The 14,569-nt window shown below is 37.3% G+C and overlaps 3 protein-coding genes across 3 annotated transcripts; all 3 read right to left on the reverse strand.

The window, feature by feature from the left end:
- Positions 1-2,210, reverse strand: GCK72_012699 (uncharacterized protein; the record flags this gene model as incomplete). Its single annotated transcript, XM_053729330.1, has 3 exons — positions 1-666; positions 1,323-1,876; positions 1,937-2,210. The coding sequence occupies 3 exons, from the start codon at positions 2,208-2,210 to the stop codon at positions 1-3; spliced, it is 1,494 nt and encodes a 497-aa protein (XP_053584102.1).
- A 5,549-nt stretch (positions 2,211-7,759) lies between these two features.
- On the reverse strand, positions 7,760-9,008 carry GCK72_012700 (uncharacterized protein; the record flags this gene model as incomplete). Its single annotated transcript, XM_053729331.1, has 6 exons — positions 7,760-7,801; positions 7,845-7,917; positions 7,962-8,157; positions 8,201-8,555; positions 8,601-8,821; positions 8,867-9,008. 6 exons carry the CDS (start codon positions 9,006-9,008, stop codon positions 7,760-7,762), a joined length of 1,029 nt encoding a protein of 342 aa, XP_053584103.1.
- Positions 9,009-9,130: 122 nt separating this feature from the next.
- Positions 9,131-12,260, reverse strand: GCK72_012701 (uncharacterized protein; the record flags this gene model as incomplete). Its single annotated transcript, XM_053729332.1, has 15 exons — positions 9,131-9,530; positions 9,578-9,793; positions 9,849-9,988; positions 10,038-10,241; positions 10,287-10,447; positions 10,497-10,589; positions 10,637-10,826; positions 10,875-10,974; positions 11,018-11,158; positions 11,206-11,345; positions 11,391-11,517; positions 11,563-11,687; positions 11,734-11,978; positions 12,024-12,182; positions 12,227-12,260. The coding sequence occupies 15 exons, from the start codon at positions 12,258-12,260 to the stop codon at positions 9,131-9,133; spliced, it is 2,475 nt and encodes an 824-aa protein (XP_053584104.1).
- Between the last annotated feature and the right edge of the window lie 2,309 nt (positions 12,261-14,569).

Raw genomic sequence — 14,569 nt, forward strand, 5'->3', positions numbered from 1 at the left:
TTACATCTTCCTCCTCTTGGCTGCCGGTTTTTTGACTTCCACATCAATCTTTAGGAACGACTTCAGAATCATTTCTCGTGACATCATGACTCTCACCGGAGAAGGCGCTCGAATCGGCACATTCTCCACATCCTCACACTGACACTTTTTGAACAGAGGGAGTGGGTGTGGCTTGAGTTGCTCGACGATCTTTGCTCCAATTTCCATTTTCTCCGTCTCTGTCAGCTTGTTCCAGCGACCGCGATGAGGGATGTCGATCATGTCCTCCTCCTCTTCTGTCAACTCGTTCCTCATCCATCTGTTGGTAATCTTCTCCTCTTGAATCTTTTCAAATTCAACCATCTGGATACTCCTTCCTTCTGAGATTTCCATTTGATTCCAGTCTTGAATTTTCTGAAAATCCTCGTCATTAAACACAACGTTGCTTGCTGGACGAATCTTTCCAGTGAGTTGTAGATATGTCTGACAAATCAAACACAGATCTCCTTGAGCCAGTGACATTCGGAGAGCCTTGGTGCAATTTGAGCACGCCCAGCGGGGAACGAAATTGAGGTTCATGCAGAGGGGGCCCCGATAGTTACATCCTTCAGTGCTGTCGGCTCCAAGGTAGAAATTTTTGAAATTGTGGTAGAACTTGGAGACCTCAGCGATATGATGGTTTTTCATCTGAAAATTATGATTAGTTGGTAAATGTTGTCTCTATATCAAGTTGAGGTAAACACCGTTTTTCACTATTTTAGAATTTTTTCAGTTTTTTTGCCTAGAAAAAATCAGCTTGAAAAATTTGTTCGGCTACTCAAATTTACTGATATTTTTGAGGTTTCACGCAGCAAAGCTTTGGGGTTCTAGGGCACCAAGCTCACTTTGAACAGATTTTTCTTGAGATTTAGACGTTTATGGTTTAAATGAACGTTATTTTCAGAGTCTTCATTAAATTTCCGAAAATTTGAGCGCGATATCGACATATTTCAGTGCAAATAGGAAGTTTTGGGTTTGGTGGCCTAGGAATGGAGGCTTTTAGGCTACCAAATCAAAACTATTCAAAGTGGGTCAACATGGGGTTAAAAATTCTGGAAATTATTCGAGAATCTGAAAAATAGACGCATATTGCTTGGCCAAGAAATTGGGATTTTTAGGCCACCAACTCATTTTTTAACAGATTCTCCGTTTACCATTAGAGGGTTTACCAAAAAAACGCAATTTAACACAAATTTGACCATTCTTAGGGGCTTGTTACAACAAAGTAAGGTCAAAATCGTCTTGTAAAAATGATTTTTTATTCCGCCTCCCGCTCTAGATCAAGATGTTCCCCAACAACTTACACTCTTCTCCTGAAGTTTCCGTCTCGACATGTTCTTATCCAACAGCAACTTCTCAAACACCTTGAACTGATTCTCTCCCAACGGCTTGAACTTTTGAGGCAGAGTCTTCAGATTCTGGTCGATTGTCTCCAGACTCTCTCCGAACGAGTATCCTCTTTTCATCAGATTCTGAAGTGCAGTCTCAAATGGAATCTGTCCTTCAAACTGCCTCCAAACTGCTCTCCAATATCCGTTACGACAGAAATTGTAGTCAATATGCTTTTTTGGTGGTATCCACATTGCTTCCTCTCTATCAGGTCCAGTTTCGCGATTTTCCTCCATCTGTGGGATCTCAGCTTGGTGATTGGATCCAATTTGAATTACAGATGAACTTGCTTGGAGATATTTGGACGGGGTCTTTCCTGTGTCGACTCCAGAAGTGGAACCCATCTTGTTAAAAACTGGAACCATGTCGATTTTGAGTTTGTTCTTCTGACGCTCTACTTTTTCTGAATCCTTCTTTTTAAGAATAAAGGGGGTGTGGCCTAGTCCGATGGGAATCTTGGTTCCGCGTTCTGAAAAAAGTGAAGTTATTATAAAAATCATTTTAAAATAAAAAGTGCTAGAAAACTCACCAACAACACCAAGACCATTATGGTAATTAGCCAATAACTCATCGTCATCCGAATTGATCTCCTTGTGCAGACGTCGACTTTTCCGATTCGGAGTCTTCTTTTGTTCCTTCGGTTGCTCCACCTCAACATCTCCAGAATCCGTCGAGCAATTCGATGGTGAAGTGTTGGTAGGTGTCAGGTTCCACGTGGTGTGGTTAGGCGAGGGGGAAAAGTTGTCGCAGTCATGTGGAGACGAGACCATTGGGGTACTTGGGTGGGTTAACTCGGAGAGCATATCGATAGTTTGATTAGCTACCTGGAAGTATATTTTTTGGGGGGAAGAAAGAGGAACAATGGGAGATTTCCAAGGATCCCGCCCCGGGGAAGGCCGGTTCAAAAAATAACTTTTTTTTCAAAAATTTTCAGGTTTTTTTCCATTTTTCAGTAAAGACGTGAAAATTTTTCAGGATTTTCCAGAATTTTTAATTCTGAATGATAGTTGAATTTTCGATGTACATATACATTCTATATGAAAACTCAAATTTGAGAAATAGAAATATTGGAACAGCAGAAAATTGAGACTTAGGGCACAGGAACACAGGGGTGCGAAGCGTAAGGTCTGCAACGGAAAGTCTTGAATTTTTCCCGGATCGCGTTGCGAGCGCGTCGCGTGCGCGTCGCGGTTTATATTAAAAGATACGATAAATAAACGTAAAATTTGAATTTTGAATTTTGCACCCAGCCAAGTTTTTTGGCACCATGCACTGCTTTGGCTAATACTTCAGACATTCCATGCGAAAACTCAAATTTGAGAAAAGGAAATATTGAAACCGCAGAAAACTGAGACTTAGGGCTAAACTGACTTTTACTGTTCGGATTCCAGGGAACGGAAAGAAACACGACTGCAGGAAATAATTTGTCAAGGGAAAACTGAAAAATATTATTATTGTTTTTTTGGAGACTGAAATCCCGTGAACTTCAAAAAAATAGGACGTCACGTTTCTTTTTCAAAATGAATTTTGTGAAACCATCGTTTTTAGAATACCGTCTAAACATTAGAATTCAACAAGAAACAGTGAAAAAACAAAAAAATAATTTGAAGTTGTCGTTAAAAGTGACAAACTACTGCTCAAACTGAAAGAATTTACTAAACACCAATATTTTTCTGTACCCAAATTGTTACCGACAAACAACATGTGATTCCCGACGAAAGAAACTCTAAAAATCATCGATCAACCTTTGAAAATAACAAAACAAACAAAAAAGTTGTTTTCGAAACGAGGAAATGTTCCAGAAAATCGAAAATAAAAACTATTTCGCAATAATTTTCTTGCTCATATTAAAAACTGACAAACTTTCAAGTTTTAAATGTGGAAATATGTTTCAATTATTTGTTTTCAGTCGAACTCGTAAAAGTTCTACTAATGAATCGCACAAAAAAACAAAAATAAAATGAGGGAAAATAAAATTGTATGTTTTTGCGCATTATCGATTAACGACCGCGCCCTGCAAATACGCCAACGCAGAGAGTGCAGACAAAAGGGAATAGAGAACAGTCAGCAGTCGAATGTATTTAGTCCGATCGGGAAAAAACGCGGTAAATATGTAAACTAAATTCACCGGAGCGTATATGATAATAGTGGGTTTCGTCGGTATAGCATACTTCTCGGCCCGAATTCAAAAAATGTGTACAATTGTTTTCGTCTTTTTTTTATGTTGAAATTTTCACCAAAAATAGTCAGAAATCCGATGTACATTCGACTTTAAATAGAAATTTGAAAACATAGTCGAAAACTCTACTTTTTGCACACTTAAAATTCTAAATGGCAGCATAGCAACTAAAACTAACACTACCTTATGTAAAACAGGAGACAAAATTATTACTGGGCCGAGTAAGTCAGAGTGGTCTCGAAGTGAATGTCGATTTACGGCCGGAGATTTGATTAACAATCATTCAAGAGAAATTGATTTATAGAATTATTGTACGTATTTATTTCAAGTTAGTGAAAACAGATTCTGTTTCACATCTGAATTATCTGATAGTCGTCGACGGATAATTTAATTATTTCGAAGATTATTTTTTATTGCTTCCGTATGACAGTCAATAATCAAACTCCGGTTTCACTGGGTTCTGAAAAAAGAGATCAAACTGATTTCAATGATGATCTTGTCTTAGTGATTTGTGTCGATCAACGGAATGTGATTTGCAATTAAAACGTTCTTATTTTCGAAAACTCTACATTTTTGCAAAATATTCAATATTTTTTTCAAACTTAAAATTAAAAATCGCAGATTAGCAACTAAAGCTAACATTACCTTATGTAACGCTACTTCGAAACAGGAGACAAGAAGACTGGGGCAAGGAAGTGAGAGTGGTCTCAAGCGGAATTGAGACTGTGTCGATTTAAGGCGGGAGATTTAATTAACAAGAGCGGTCATTCAGGAAAAGTTTATTTCTATAATTATCGCAAGGCCTATTTGTTTTAGTGAAAACAAATTCTGTTTCACATCTGAATTATCTGATCTGATAGTTGTCGGTGGATAATTTTGTTGTGTCGACGCTACTGGGAAAAAAATAAAGTTTGGCCAAGGATTTTCAAAAAAAAAATTCGCGGGCAAAATATTTTTTAAGCCTTGGCCAAACTTTATTTTTTTCACAGTAACTGCATTTCAAAGGGGTTATTTACATTACTTTTCTATTGCTTCGTTATTACAGTCAATAAAACTCCGGTTTCACTGGCTTCTCAAGAAAAGAGGTCAAACTTATTTCAATGATACTCGGACCGATTATAACACCGAAACAAAACAGTAGTTTACAATTGTGTCGATTAACGGAATGCGGTTGACAATTATCACGTCGTTATTTTCACGTGAAAAAATTTCAAAAACAGTCAGAAATTCAATGTTTTATCGACTTTTATCCGAATTTGAAAACATAGTCGACCAGGGCCGTCGCAAGATTAGTTTTAGAGAGACACGGAATTCAACTAAAACTAACACTACCTTAACCTTAACCGAATTAACACTATTTCAAAATCGGAGAAAAAAAATGTCCATCAAAACTGGGAAAATGAATATATATATATATATTAGCCGAGCAAATTCGTTACAACTGCGCCCCGCCGCAAACGAGAGAGTATCGGTGAGAGACGCAGAATTTTTTCTCGCGCAAACAAATATTTTTACCATTTTTGACCTATTTTTGCTGTTTTTAAGAACAAATTACATAAAAACTTTCGAAAAATAGTGAAAATAGGTCAAAAATAGTGAAAATTTTCGAAAATTTTGAAATTTGTTCTTAAAAACAGCAAAAATAGGTCAAAGATGGTAAAAATATTTGTTCGCGCGAGAAAAAAATCTGCGTCTCTCACCGATACTCTCTCGTTTGCGATGGGGCGCAGTTGTAAGAGGTGGTGGGCCGCTAATATATATAATTACATTTGTTTTAGTGAAAATAAAATCTGTTTCACATCTGAATTATGTGTCGTCGGCGGACAAATTAATTAATTCGCTGTGAGCTAGATTAATTTTCTCGATTTTAGCAGTTTTTAGTTTATTCATACAAAAGTCTGTTGTCAACTGCATTTTAAAGATACCCTTCAAAAAAAAAAGAAGATACTGCTTTCAATAATAATGTTGTATTTTTGGAACGGAAACGAAACAGTAGTTTGTGTTGATCAACGGAATGCCAACCTGTTTATTTTCTCGTGAAAATTATGGCATTTCAAAAATAGTCAGAAATCCTATGTACCTCTATGACTTTAATCGAAATTTGAAAATTCACAGAGATCTCAGCAACTAAAACTATCACTAACTTAATTAATGCTATTTCCGAACACGAAAAAAATTACTGCGCATCAAAACTAGGATGAGGAAGTGAGAGTGGTCTCGAACGGAATAGAGATCGTGTCGATTTACGATTGGAAAGATCAGTCGTTCAGATCAGTCGTTCAGGGTTTTATAGATCAAACTGATTCTAATGATTGTCGTGTTTTTTTGGTATGGAAATGAAACAGTAACTTGTGTCGATCAGCGGAATGCAATTTACAACTTTCACCTAGTTAATGCGAAACAGTTCTACGAATTAAAAAAGCAAAAAAGCGTTTGACAAATTGCATCTCTGAAACGTTAGTATATTTCAACTGATTCAAAATGTATTTATACCGTACCGGACAAAAAGGTATAAACTTTAGCTGTTTTCAGTGGAAAATGACCAACTTTGACCTGATTGTCTGATAAACTTTCATTTAAATGGATTGGACCGAGCAAAAATAGTACATCATTTTTGTAGTTGACCATTTTTTTGTAGAAACACTATCTTGAAAGTTATAGATTGTCAAAGTGAAAATCTCCAAAATTGCGCTAATTTGCATTGAAATTAGTCGATTTCAGGGAAAAAAGGGTTTCTTTACCTGTAACTTTCATGGTAGTGTTCATACAAAAAAATGATCAACTACAAAAATGATGTACTATTTTTGCTCTCTCCATCCCATATAAACATAGGGCCTTTTACACAAATTATCATCCGAGCTAAAATCGAAAAATGTTATTTTTTTCAAAAACTTTTCAGCTGAAATAAGGCATCTGATTAGCACTCCGACCTGATCTTTAGATACTTTTCAATAATTTTGAAATATAAATAATGTATGAAGCTGAAGAAAATTGCTTGGTTTACTCATTTTTCCAACTGCTTACCTGATTTTGAAAATATATGTGGAAATATACTAATTGCGCAAATATTGTTTTGATAAATTTTCCATCTAACAACGATAATTTCAGAAACGGAAAATAACAGTTGTTTTCAAAATGATAACGTTTCAGATAAGTTAATTTATGAAATATTTATTGGAAAACTACGATGCTTTCATTTTTTCAATCTACATAATTACTTTTGGAAGTTTTTATCAAAACGAATTTTACTACTGAAAAAGCGCAGACGTGTTCTAGGAAATCCTCCGAATCAGTCAAAGAAACGACAGCGAAGCGTTCACGAACAATTTCTTAAATAAAAGACAAAACAGAATGCTGTATAAATGGCTTTAGGCCAGGCGAAAGTGTCGGTGTACGGTCACAGTCGTTTAGTAGATGGAGCGCGTGGCGAGACCCGACGAGGAAATAGTGTGTGCCTTTGATTTGAGAGACGCAGACACAATTAGAATGGCGGCGATTTGAATGAAATTTAATTACTTCCGCCTGAAATAGCGTTGAAGGGACAGGGACGAAGGGCGTTAACTAACAGAACGTAAAATACGTAATAAATAAAAATTATTTTTTATAAAAAATAGAATCAGTTTCACATCTAAATGATCTGATAGATGTCCGCGGACAATTTAATTTTGTGTATCTTATTTCTAAACCTGAATGAATTTTCTCTATGTTGGCAACCAGTTTCAAAATAATAACATTTCAAAAATATTATTTTATAAAGCATTTATTTGAATACTCACATAATTTCCGGGGAGTTAGCCGATGAAAACGGGAGTTAGCCGCCCGATTCGGGGTCGGTCCCAAAAGCTTTTGGGACCGACCCCGAATCGGGCGGCTAACTCCCGTTTTCATCGGCTAACTCCCGTTTTCAGCGGCTAACTGCCAGCAGCCAGGCGCCCACGCCTCCCCCACTTTTTGCCATAAGCGCCCCGTAAGTGCCCCGAATAGACCCCAAATGTGTATTCATTTTTCGCCAGCACGGGAACATTTATTGATTAAAATGGTTATAAAAACGAAAAGAGTGGATCAATAAGAAGATATGAAAGTGGGCTAACAATTAAAAGTGAGATAACAATTGGAACAGAGATTACAGGTGTGAGAGATGACATGGTTGAGGGTGGGATCGGGAGAGTGTTGCTAATCGTCCTCTCCATCATTTCTCCGACGTTTCGCTGCGTGCTGAAAATAATCTTATTTCTAGGTCGATAGTTTAGAAACGTACTGATTCCAACTTGAAAACTCCGTGCTGTTGTCCCATTGACGGTGGGATATAAGTAGCTCGCTTTAAGTCCGTCCTGTAAGAATTTATAAGTAATTATTTCGATTTATGAAAACTGACAGTGCTGATTTGAATTGAACATGATATGTAGTTGTCATAAATGTAATTTTCGCCCTGTGAAGAGTCATATATCTCGACTTTCTGGCACTGGGATCCGTTATTCCTAGAAGGCATCGCATATCTTTGCATGTCTCGTTGTCATAACTTCCACGAGACAGCAAGTCTTCATCGAGTCGAAAGTATTGGAGAAGGAGACCTGAACATCAGATTTATAAGAAGTAAGTACACGATTCCCTTACTCTGAATGTCATCGTAAAGACTTCTAGGGAAAGGTGTTGGATTCAAGGTTCGGAGAGAAGTTGAGTCTTCTGGCACCGACCAGGTTACATCCTGAATATCCGTTGGAATAGTACATGATCTTGACAGTATGGTGAAGATGAGCCTTTTAATGAGCACATGTGCTGGTACATTAGTTTTTCTAGGCATCTCCACTCGCAAATCGATACGTTTTCCAGAAAACGGCGATTCTATAGGATAAAAAAACTGCGTATTTTCGTCGAGATTGCATACAGCTCCCGTCAATTCACCCAATTCCATAGATTCTTTCTCTGCCTTGTTTCGACTATGAACCGAATTTTGGAATGATAGTTGAGTCTGCAAAATTTGTTTTGTTCAATTGTATATTTCTGGAAAACGTACCAGACATCCATATCCATGAGTCATGATGAAAAGGTAGTGCGGGTCCATCACTGGTGAAGGAGGAGGCATTAATGACCCAGAAATGCGCGACGCATATTTTTCGACGAACTTCGTAACTTGGTGTTGAATTGTTGAATCACCCCTCGCGTATCCATTATGAATAGCTAATCCAGCCTCATAGATATTCAGAACAGATTTGTCGATAGAAGCTACCAAATCTTCTGAAATTAGAACATGATTATAAATAGACAGAAAAATAGGCTTACTGTAAGTTTGTTGATTATCCGAGTGAGTTGTCGCAACTGGAGATGGCAGTGGCGTCATCATCAGTGAGTTGGGGATACTTGGTAGGACATATGGTTTTCCGGATCCATCAAAACCTTGGTTATTTGACGATGATTGGTTCATGTTATGAGGAATTGAAGTAGAAGGATTTTGGCTCATCTAAAACAGATAAGAGACGTTGAACGTATTCTGTTGGAAGGTAGAGTGGAAAAATAAACCAAAATAACAGAAATCCTATCACTTTCTCAAGATGACATTTTAATAAATCTGTGACCAGCAAAAGAAATGATAATAGATGGACAGATAACAGAAGATAATGATACAATAGAGTATTTCTCACCGACAATCTTTCCGATAGTCGATGGGAAAGCTAAACAAGCGTCTACAACTTTTCTAGCAATGAGTGACATATTAGAGTTTTTCCAATTCTGGACGGTCAACAATAGAGGTTCTAATTCGAATTCGGTACATAAAAGGTAGGTAGACGACGTGTGTGAAAACAAAAGTTGAATTTGTCCGAATTTGAAAGCTCCGGAAATTGAGTCAGTGAACATTACAAAAGAAGATGCCGATCGTTCGTTTTTCCAGTAGGCATCAGCAGAAATTGCGTAAGATCCTATTACACTAGTCGCATAAGCACGTTTACTGCAAAACACAAAACGTTTATACTATAAATGAGTTATTACACTTACTGGAATTTCACGTCTACTGGAAGGTTGAAATGATCGAGAAGTGCTTGATGTTCACGTATAAGTTCTTCTTTACTCAACGTATTGGACGGTTTAAAAATATCAAAAATGAATGAATCTGATCTTCTCATACTTTTTTCTACATTTTCTCTGATTGATGGTGTTAGACCCGGAAGCTTGAAGTTAAGACATTCCATCATTATTTTTCTTGCACAATATCTGAAAGTTTTCATGTTCCAGTTGATATTAGTAATTCTGAGCACGTGTTACTTACCGCGACACTACAATGTTCTCACAGTTCGAGCTCTGATGATGTAAGGTCGTCATCATAGTTTTGTGCTCTCGTTCGTAAATTTCTGTAGTGTGCAACGCACCGTACTGGGTTTCGTGATCCAGTAGATGTCTATAGAACGACTGCAAAAAGTTACAAATGTATATATTGTTATATAATTTTACAACTTACATGCCATTTCATAGTGATTGAGTCCTTTTCGAGAAATACATGCATCTCATAGCAGGAGTTCAACAAATCTCGAATACTTAATGGAACACCAAGTACCGAGCCTAAAAACTCCAAACTGAAATGCCAACCCAAGTACAAAGCATTCCAATCAACGCACTGATACGGTCCCACGAGTCCAATGAGAGCGCACAAGTTGAGGGCTAGCTGAATATTCTTATTATCATCAATTCCATTTCTGCCGAATCTCACCTTGTCATATTCCCGACCAGTCAATTTACTCAATTTTTTGAACGACTGAGTTTTCACAGTTTCAGATGTAAACGGTACAATATTATCGATAGATTGTTTTAACATATCCCTCTCAATATCGTTCATTCGGCAACTTCTCCATTTGTCCACTTTCAGAAACTCTATAGTTTGCTAGTAGTAAAAAACCAGGATAAATAGAATGTATGTTACCAGAAACGATTTGTTTGGACACACCCATTCCTCTAATGTGAAAGGGATCAACATCAACAGACGTGGGCACAACGTATCTGTATATTTCTGGAACTGAAAATTCACTGTATTTTTGGAATTTGAACAAGTAAAACTCATACCGGTCTCACAAGTGTAGCCATGCTCCTGGTTTTCGGAAGAAAGTAGCATTTCGTCATCAGTTCTTAATCTTGATTGATAGTAGTTGTCATAAGTTACTTTTCCATTGCTTTTCTTCCTTCCAACAGTCAAACACTTTGAACAACCTTGAATCTGATTCCAGTTAGGGAGGGATGTTAAGGCAGCTTGCTCCTGGAACATGAACTGCTCCAGAATGAAACGAATTTTTATTCAACCTACTTTCATGTCACATAAAACACTCATCACTCGAACCTTGAAGGAGTATTTGTTCCCCAATAAATCAACTTCGATTTTCAAATTTTCGAGTGGCCCAAAAGTTCTGAACATTTTAACATTTGAATCTGAAAACGTGGTTAATTAACTTTTCCACTATCTCTTGAATTAAGCTTTTTTTAACTCCTCCATCACTGAAAGATAGGGCCAATAGAGAGATTGCATTTCCTGCTTTCTTCGTTTCGATGTCCACTCCTTCAATATTCAGATATACTGGTGTAGCTTCCCTTCTGAGAATAAACTATGTATTTACAATCCTCTTGTTACGCTTGTCAACCTTGAAATTCTCTTGAAAAGCGCACCGTCAGAAGAGTACGTACACATCAAATTCAACTGTTTCCTTTCAAACTGCTCGACAGTCTCCATTAGGCTTCTGTATTTCGGATATCGACGAATATCTTGTGGTCTGAATTGTTCCTGGAAATTATGAAACTTTGAATATAACATCAATAGAATACTTACCAGTGAGTTATGAATCTTTTGATGGGCCAAAACGATTTCGAATCCGTGTGTTTTCAGAAACTGCTTCAGTTGCCAGTTTACATCACACTTCACAAACGTTACGGTTTCCAGTAAATTTTTTGCTGAACTAAATGAAAATGTTAAGAATTAGTCGACATCCTTGTAAACATACAACTTGCACTTGCTGCAGTTCACTCTCTTCCCTGTTTTCTTGCCACCACATCGGTTACAGTAGTACTTCGTTTCCATTACTACTGATTTCCTCATCTCAGATATTACATTCAGCACGTCAGATTTCTGTAAATTATTATAAACTTTTTCATTTCCCTTTTGCTGTCCTCACCGAAAAGATAGGCTCACTGCCATACAACACAGTCATCAAACCGTCCATACGTTCAATACATTTGTTCGAAATACCTTCGCTAACAACAAAATTCACATAAGCTTGCAGACGGTAATCCAGTTCATCCAAATAGTTGTTTTCCAAAATAACTCGATTCTCATTCACATTTGCAGTTTCTACGTCATACTCCAGATTGTCCATTTCAGTGAAATTTTCCACTTGGCGTATTTCCCCGTTCCAATTTTCTGAATTTTTCGGATTTTTCACTATGGATTTCACAAAAGCTGTACCTCTTTCACAGTTTTCCTCGTCCGAAATATTCAAAGTTTCCTCATCTTCTGTCCCACATCCTTCATCCAAGTTATTTTCATGTTGTTCTGATTGATTCGAGTCTTCTCCGCCTGAATCTACATCATCTTTGCCTGACTCCCCATCCGCTTGCTCCAATTCTTAAACCGATTTTTGGTATTAAAAAGACCTAAATTTCAATTACTTATTCGATCACTGCTTCTCCTTGGAACGTTCATTCTTCGATCTGAAAAATGAAATCACGTTGGAACGGGAATAACATCAAAAATCGTTTGCAAAACCTATTTAAAACATGTAAAAATCGTAAAAAAATGAAATCAATATTTGCAATCAGGTTTGAAAAACGGGTCAGCACTTTCCTTTGCGCACCCCGTTTAGGTCCCGACTACGCCCCGTCTGCACGCCACATAGGTGCCGACTAGGTCCCTCCAAAAACCCCGGATCCGCGCCGACTGAGCCCCGAAGGCGGCATCCACTGTTCGCTCGTTGCCTAAACGCCATGTATGCCCCGAACAGCTGCCGATATGGCTAACTCCCATTCTTTGCGGCTAACTCCCGTTTCACACGGCTAACTCCCGTTTGACATGGCTATCTCCCATTTCACGTGGCAAACTCCCAGATAGCTACCAAATAGGTCCCAACCTCGCGCCCAAAATTCTGTGAGTACTATTCATAGTTTTATTTCAATGTTTGAATTATTTTATGGGAGTATCAATCAAGACTAATTTTGCTACTGAAACAGTCTATTGAATACAAAACAACATGCTGATCTGATTTCTTGCCGGTTCATTATTGACTGCCTGACTGAATTTTTCTTTAAATAAGTTTGTAAAAAATGGTCACAAAGTTTTGAGAAATCCTCCTCTCCGATATAAGTTATTTCATAAACAGAAATATAATTTTGTAACTAAAACCATCCTGTTTCAAAATTGTATTATGAGAAATGAGAATTATCAACATCAATCATTCATTGTCAATCAATGTGGAGATAACGAAAATTATTTCAGGATCATCTTCTTGAGTACCAGTTCAACAAAACACAGTTAAAAAAAACAAGTTTAGAAAAGTGGAATTTTTTATTCAAATTCCTCCTCTGGTTTCAACGACATTTTCTTCTAATGGTGAGGCCAAAGCTGCTACAAAACCAATCTGCGGCGGTCAAAGTTGATTTGTAGATTTGCAGGTTTCGCAGGTTTCGCAGTTGAAAAATTAAGGATGAGCAATAACGCATAACTGCAAACCTGCAAATCTACTAATCAACTTTGGCCGCCGCAGATTTGATGTTTTTGCTTTTTGTAGCAACTTTGGACGCACCATAAAAAATTAGTGCAAAACTACAATAGACTACATGAAAACAAATTTATCACATCGTTTTGAAATGTTCAACTCTGATATCATTGGTTTCTGATACAGTAAATAATCAAACATTTGTTTCAAAATACAGTTTCACTGAATCGTTTTTTACTGTTATACGTCAGGAAAAATATTGTACACCAATTCAATACCGGTAGTATCGATATAATCAAGTATTTCAATGGTGCGTCCAAAGTTGCTACAAAACAGCAAAAACGACAAATCTGCGGCGTCCAAAGTTGATTTGTAGATTTGCAGGTTTGCAGTTATGCGTTATTGCTCATCCTTAATTTTTTAACTGCAAAACCTGCAAAACCTACAAACCTACAAATCAACTTTGGACGCCGCAGATTTGTCGTTGTAGCAACTTTGGACACACCACAAATCTTCAGAAAAATTTCGAGCACATTCTTTTTTTTCTGTTGCACAACTAAATTAAAATACGTATATTTTCAGACGAGCGATATATTTCTGGATCGTTGTTCCAAATAAATTCCACTCTAGTCCATTCTTCCCTTATTTCTTCCTAGCACTCTCCTCCAATCTCTCATCAAAACACAATGTATCCCTTCCCCTGAACAATCACACCGCTAATTTATTTACACAGAGCTCTTCTTTTGTTATTTTCCAAAAGAGCAGTGATCTAATTGTTCAGATTGTTCAGTATCGGACGCAATGGTAGCTAGTTATTCTGGAATTAAGTGCTTCGGATACTTTATTATAGTTATTATCTTGATATTTTCAGTTGCCAATTATTATAGTTTGGTCTACCAGTTTGAGGATATTGGTGGGTTTTTTTGAGAAATTTTCGGTTTCATAAAGTCATTTTTTGACGGGTTTGAACTTTACGGCGCTACAATTGGAACTGTCGTATTTTTTCCATTTTCACATTCAGAACAGAGTTGAGCGGAATTCCGCCTTCCGCCTTCCGCCTTCCGCTTTCCGCCACTTTTTTCTTTCCGCCTTCCGCTTTCCGCTCTCCGCCGAAAAATGTTTTGTTCCGCCTTCCGCTTTCCGCTTTCCGCCAAACATTCTCCTATTTCCGCTTTCCGCCTTCCGCCTTCCGCTGTTCAAAGATTTTTTCCTCAGCTTGAAAAATTTGATCACCTATTCCAATTTACTGATATTTTTGTGGTTTTTTGCAGCAAAGCTATCAGTTTTTATCAAAAAAACA

This window comes from Caenorhabditis remanei, chromosome IV (assembly GCF_010183535.1).
Source record: "Caenorhabditis remanei strain PX506 chromosome IV, whole genome shotgun sequence".
Taxonomy (NCBI): Eukaryota; Metazoa; Nematoda; class Chromadorea; order Rhabditida; family Rhabditidae; genus Caenorhabditis; species Caenorhabditis remanei.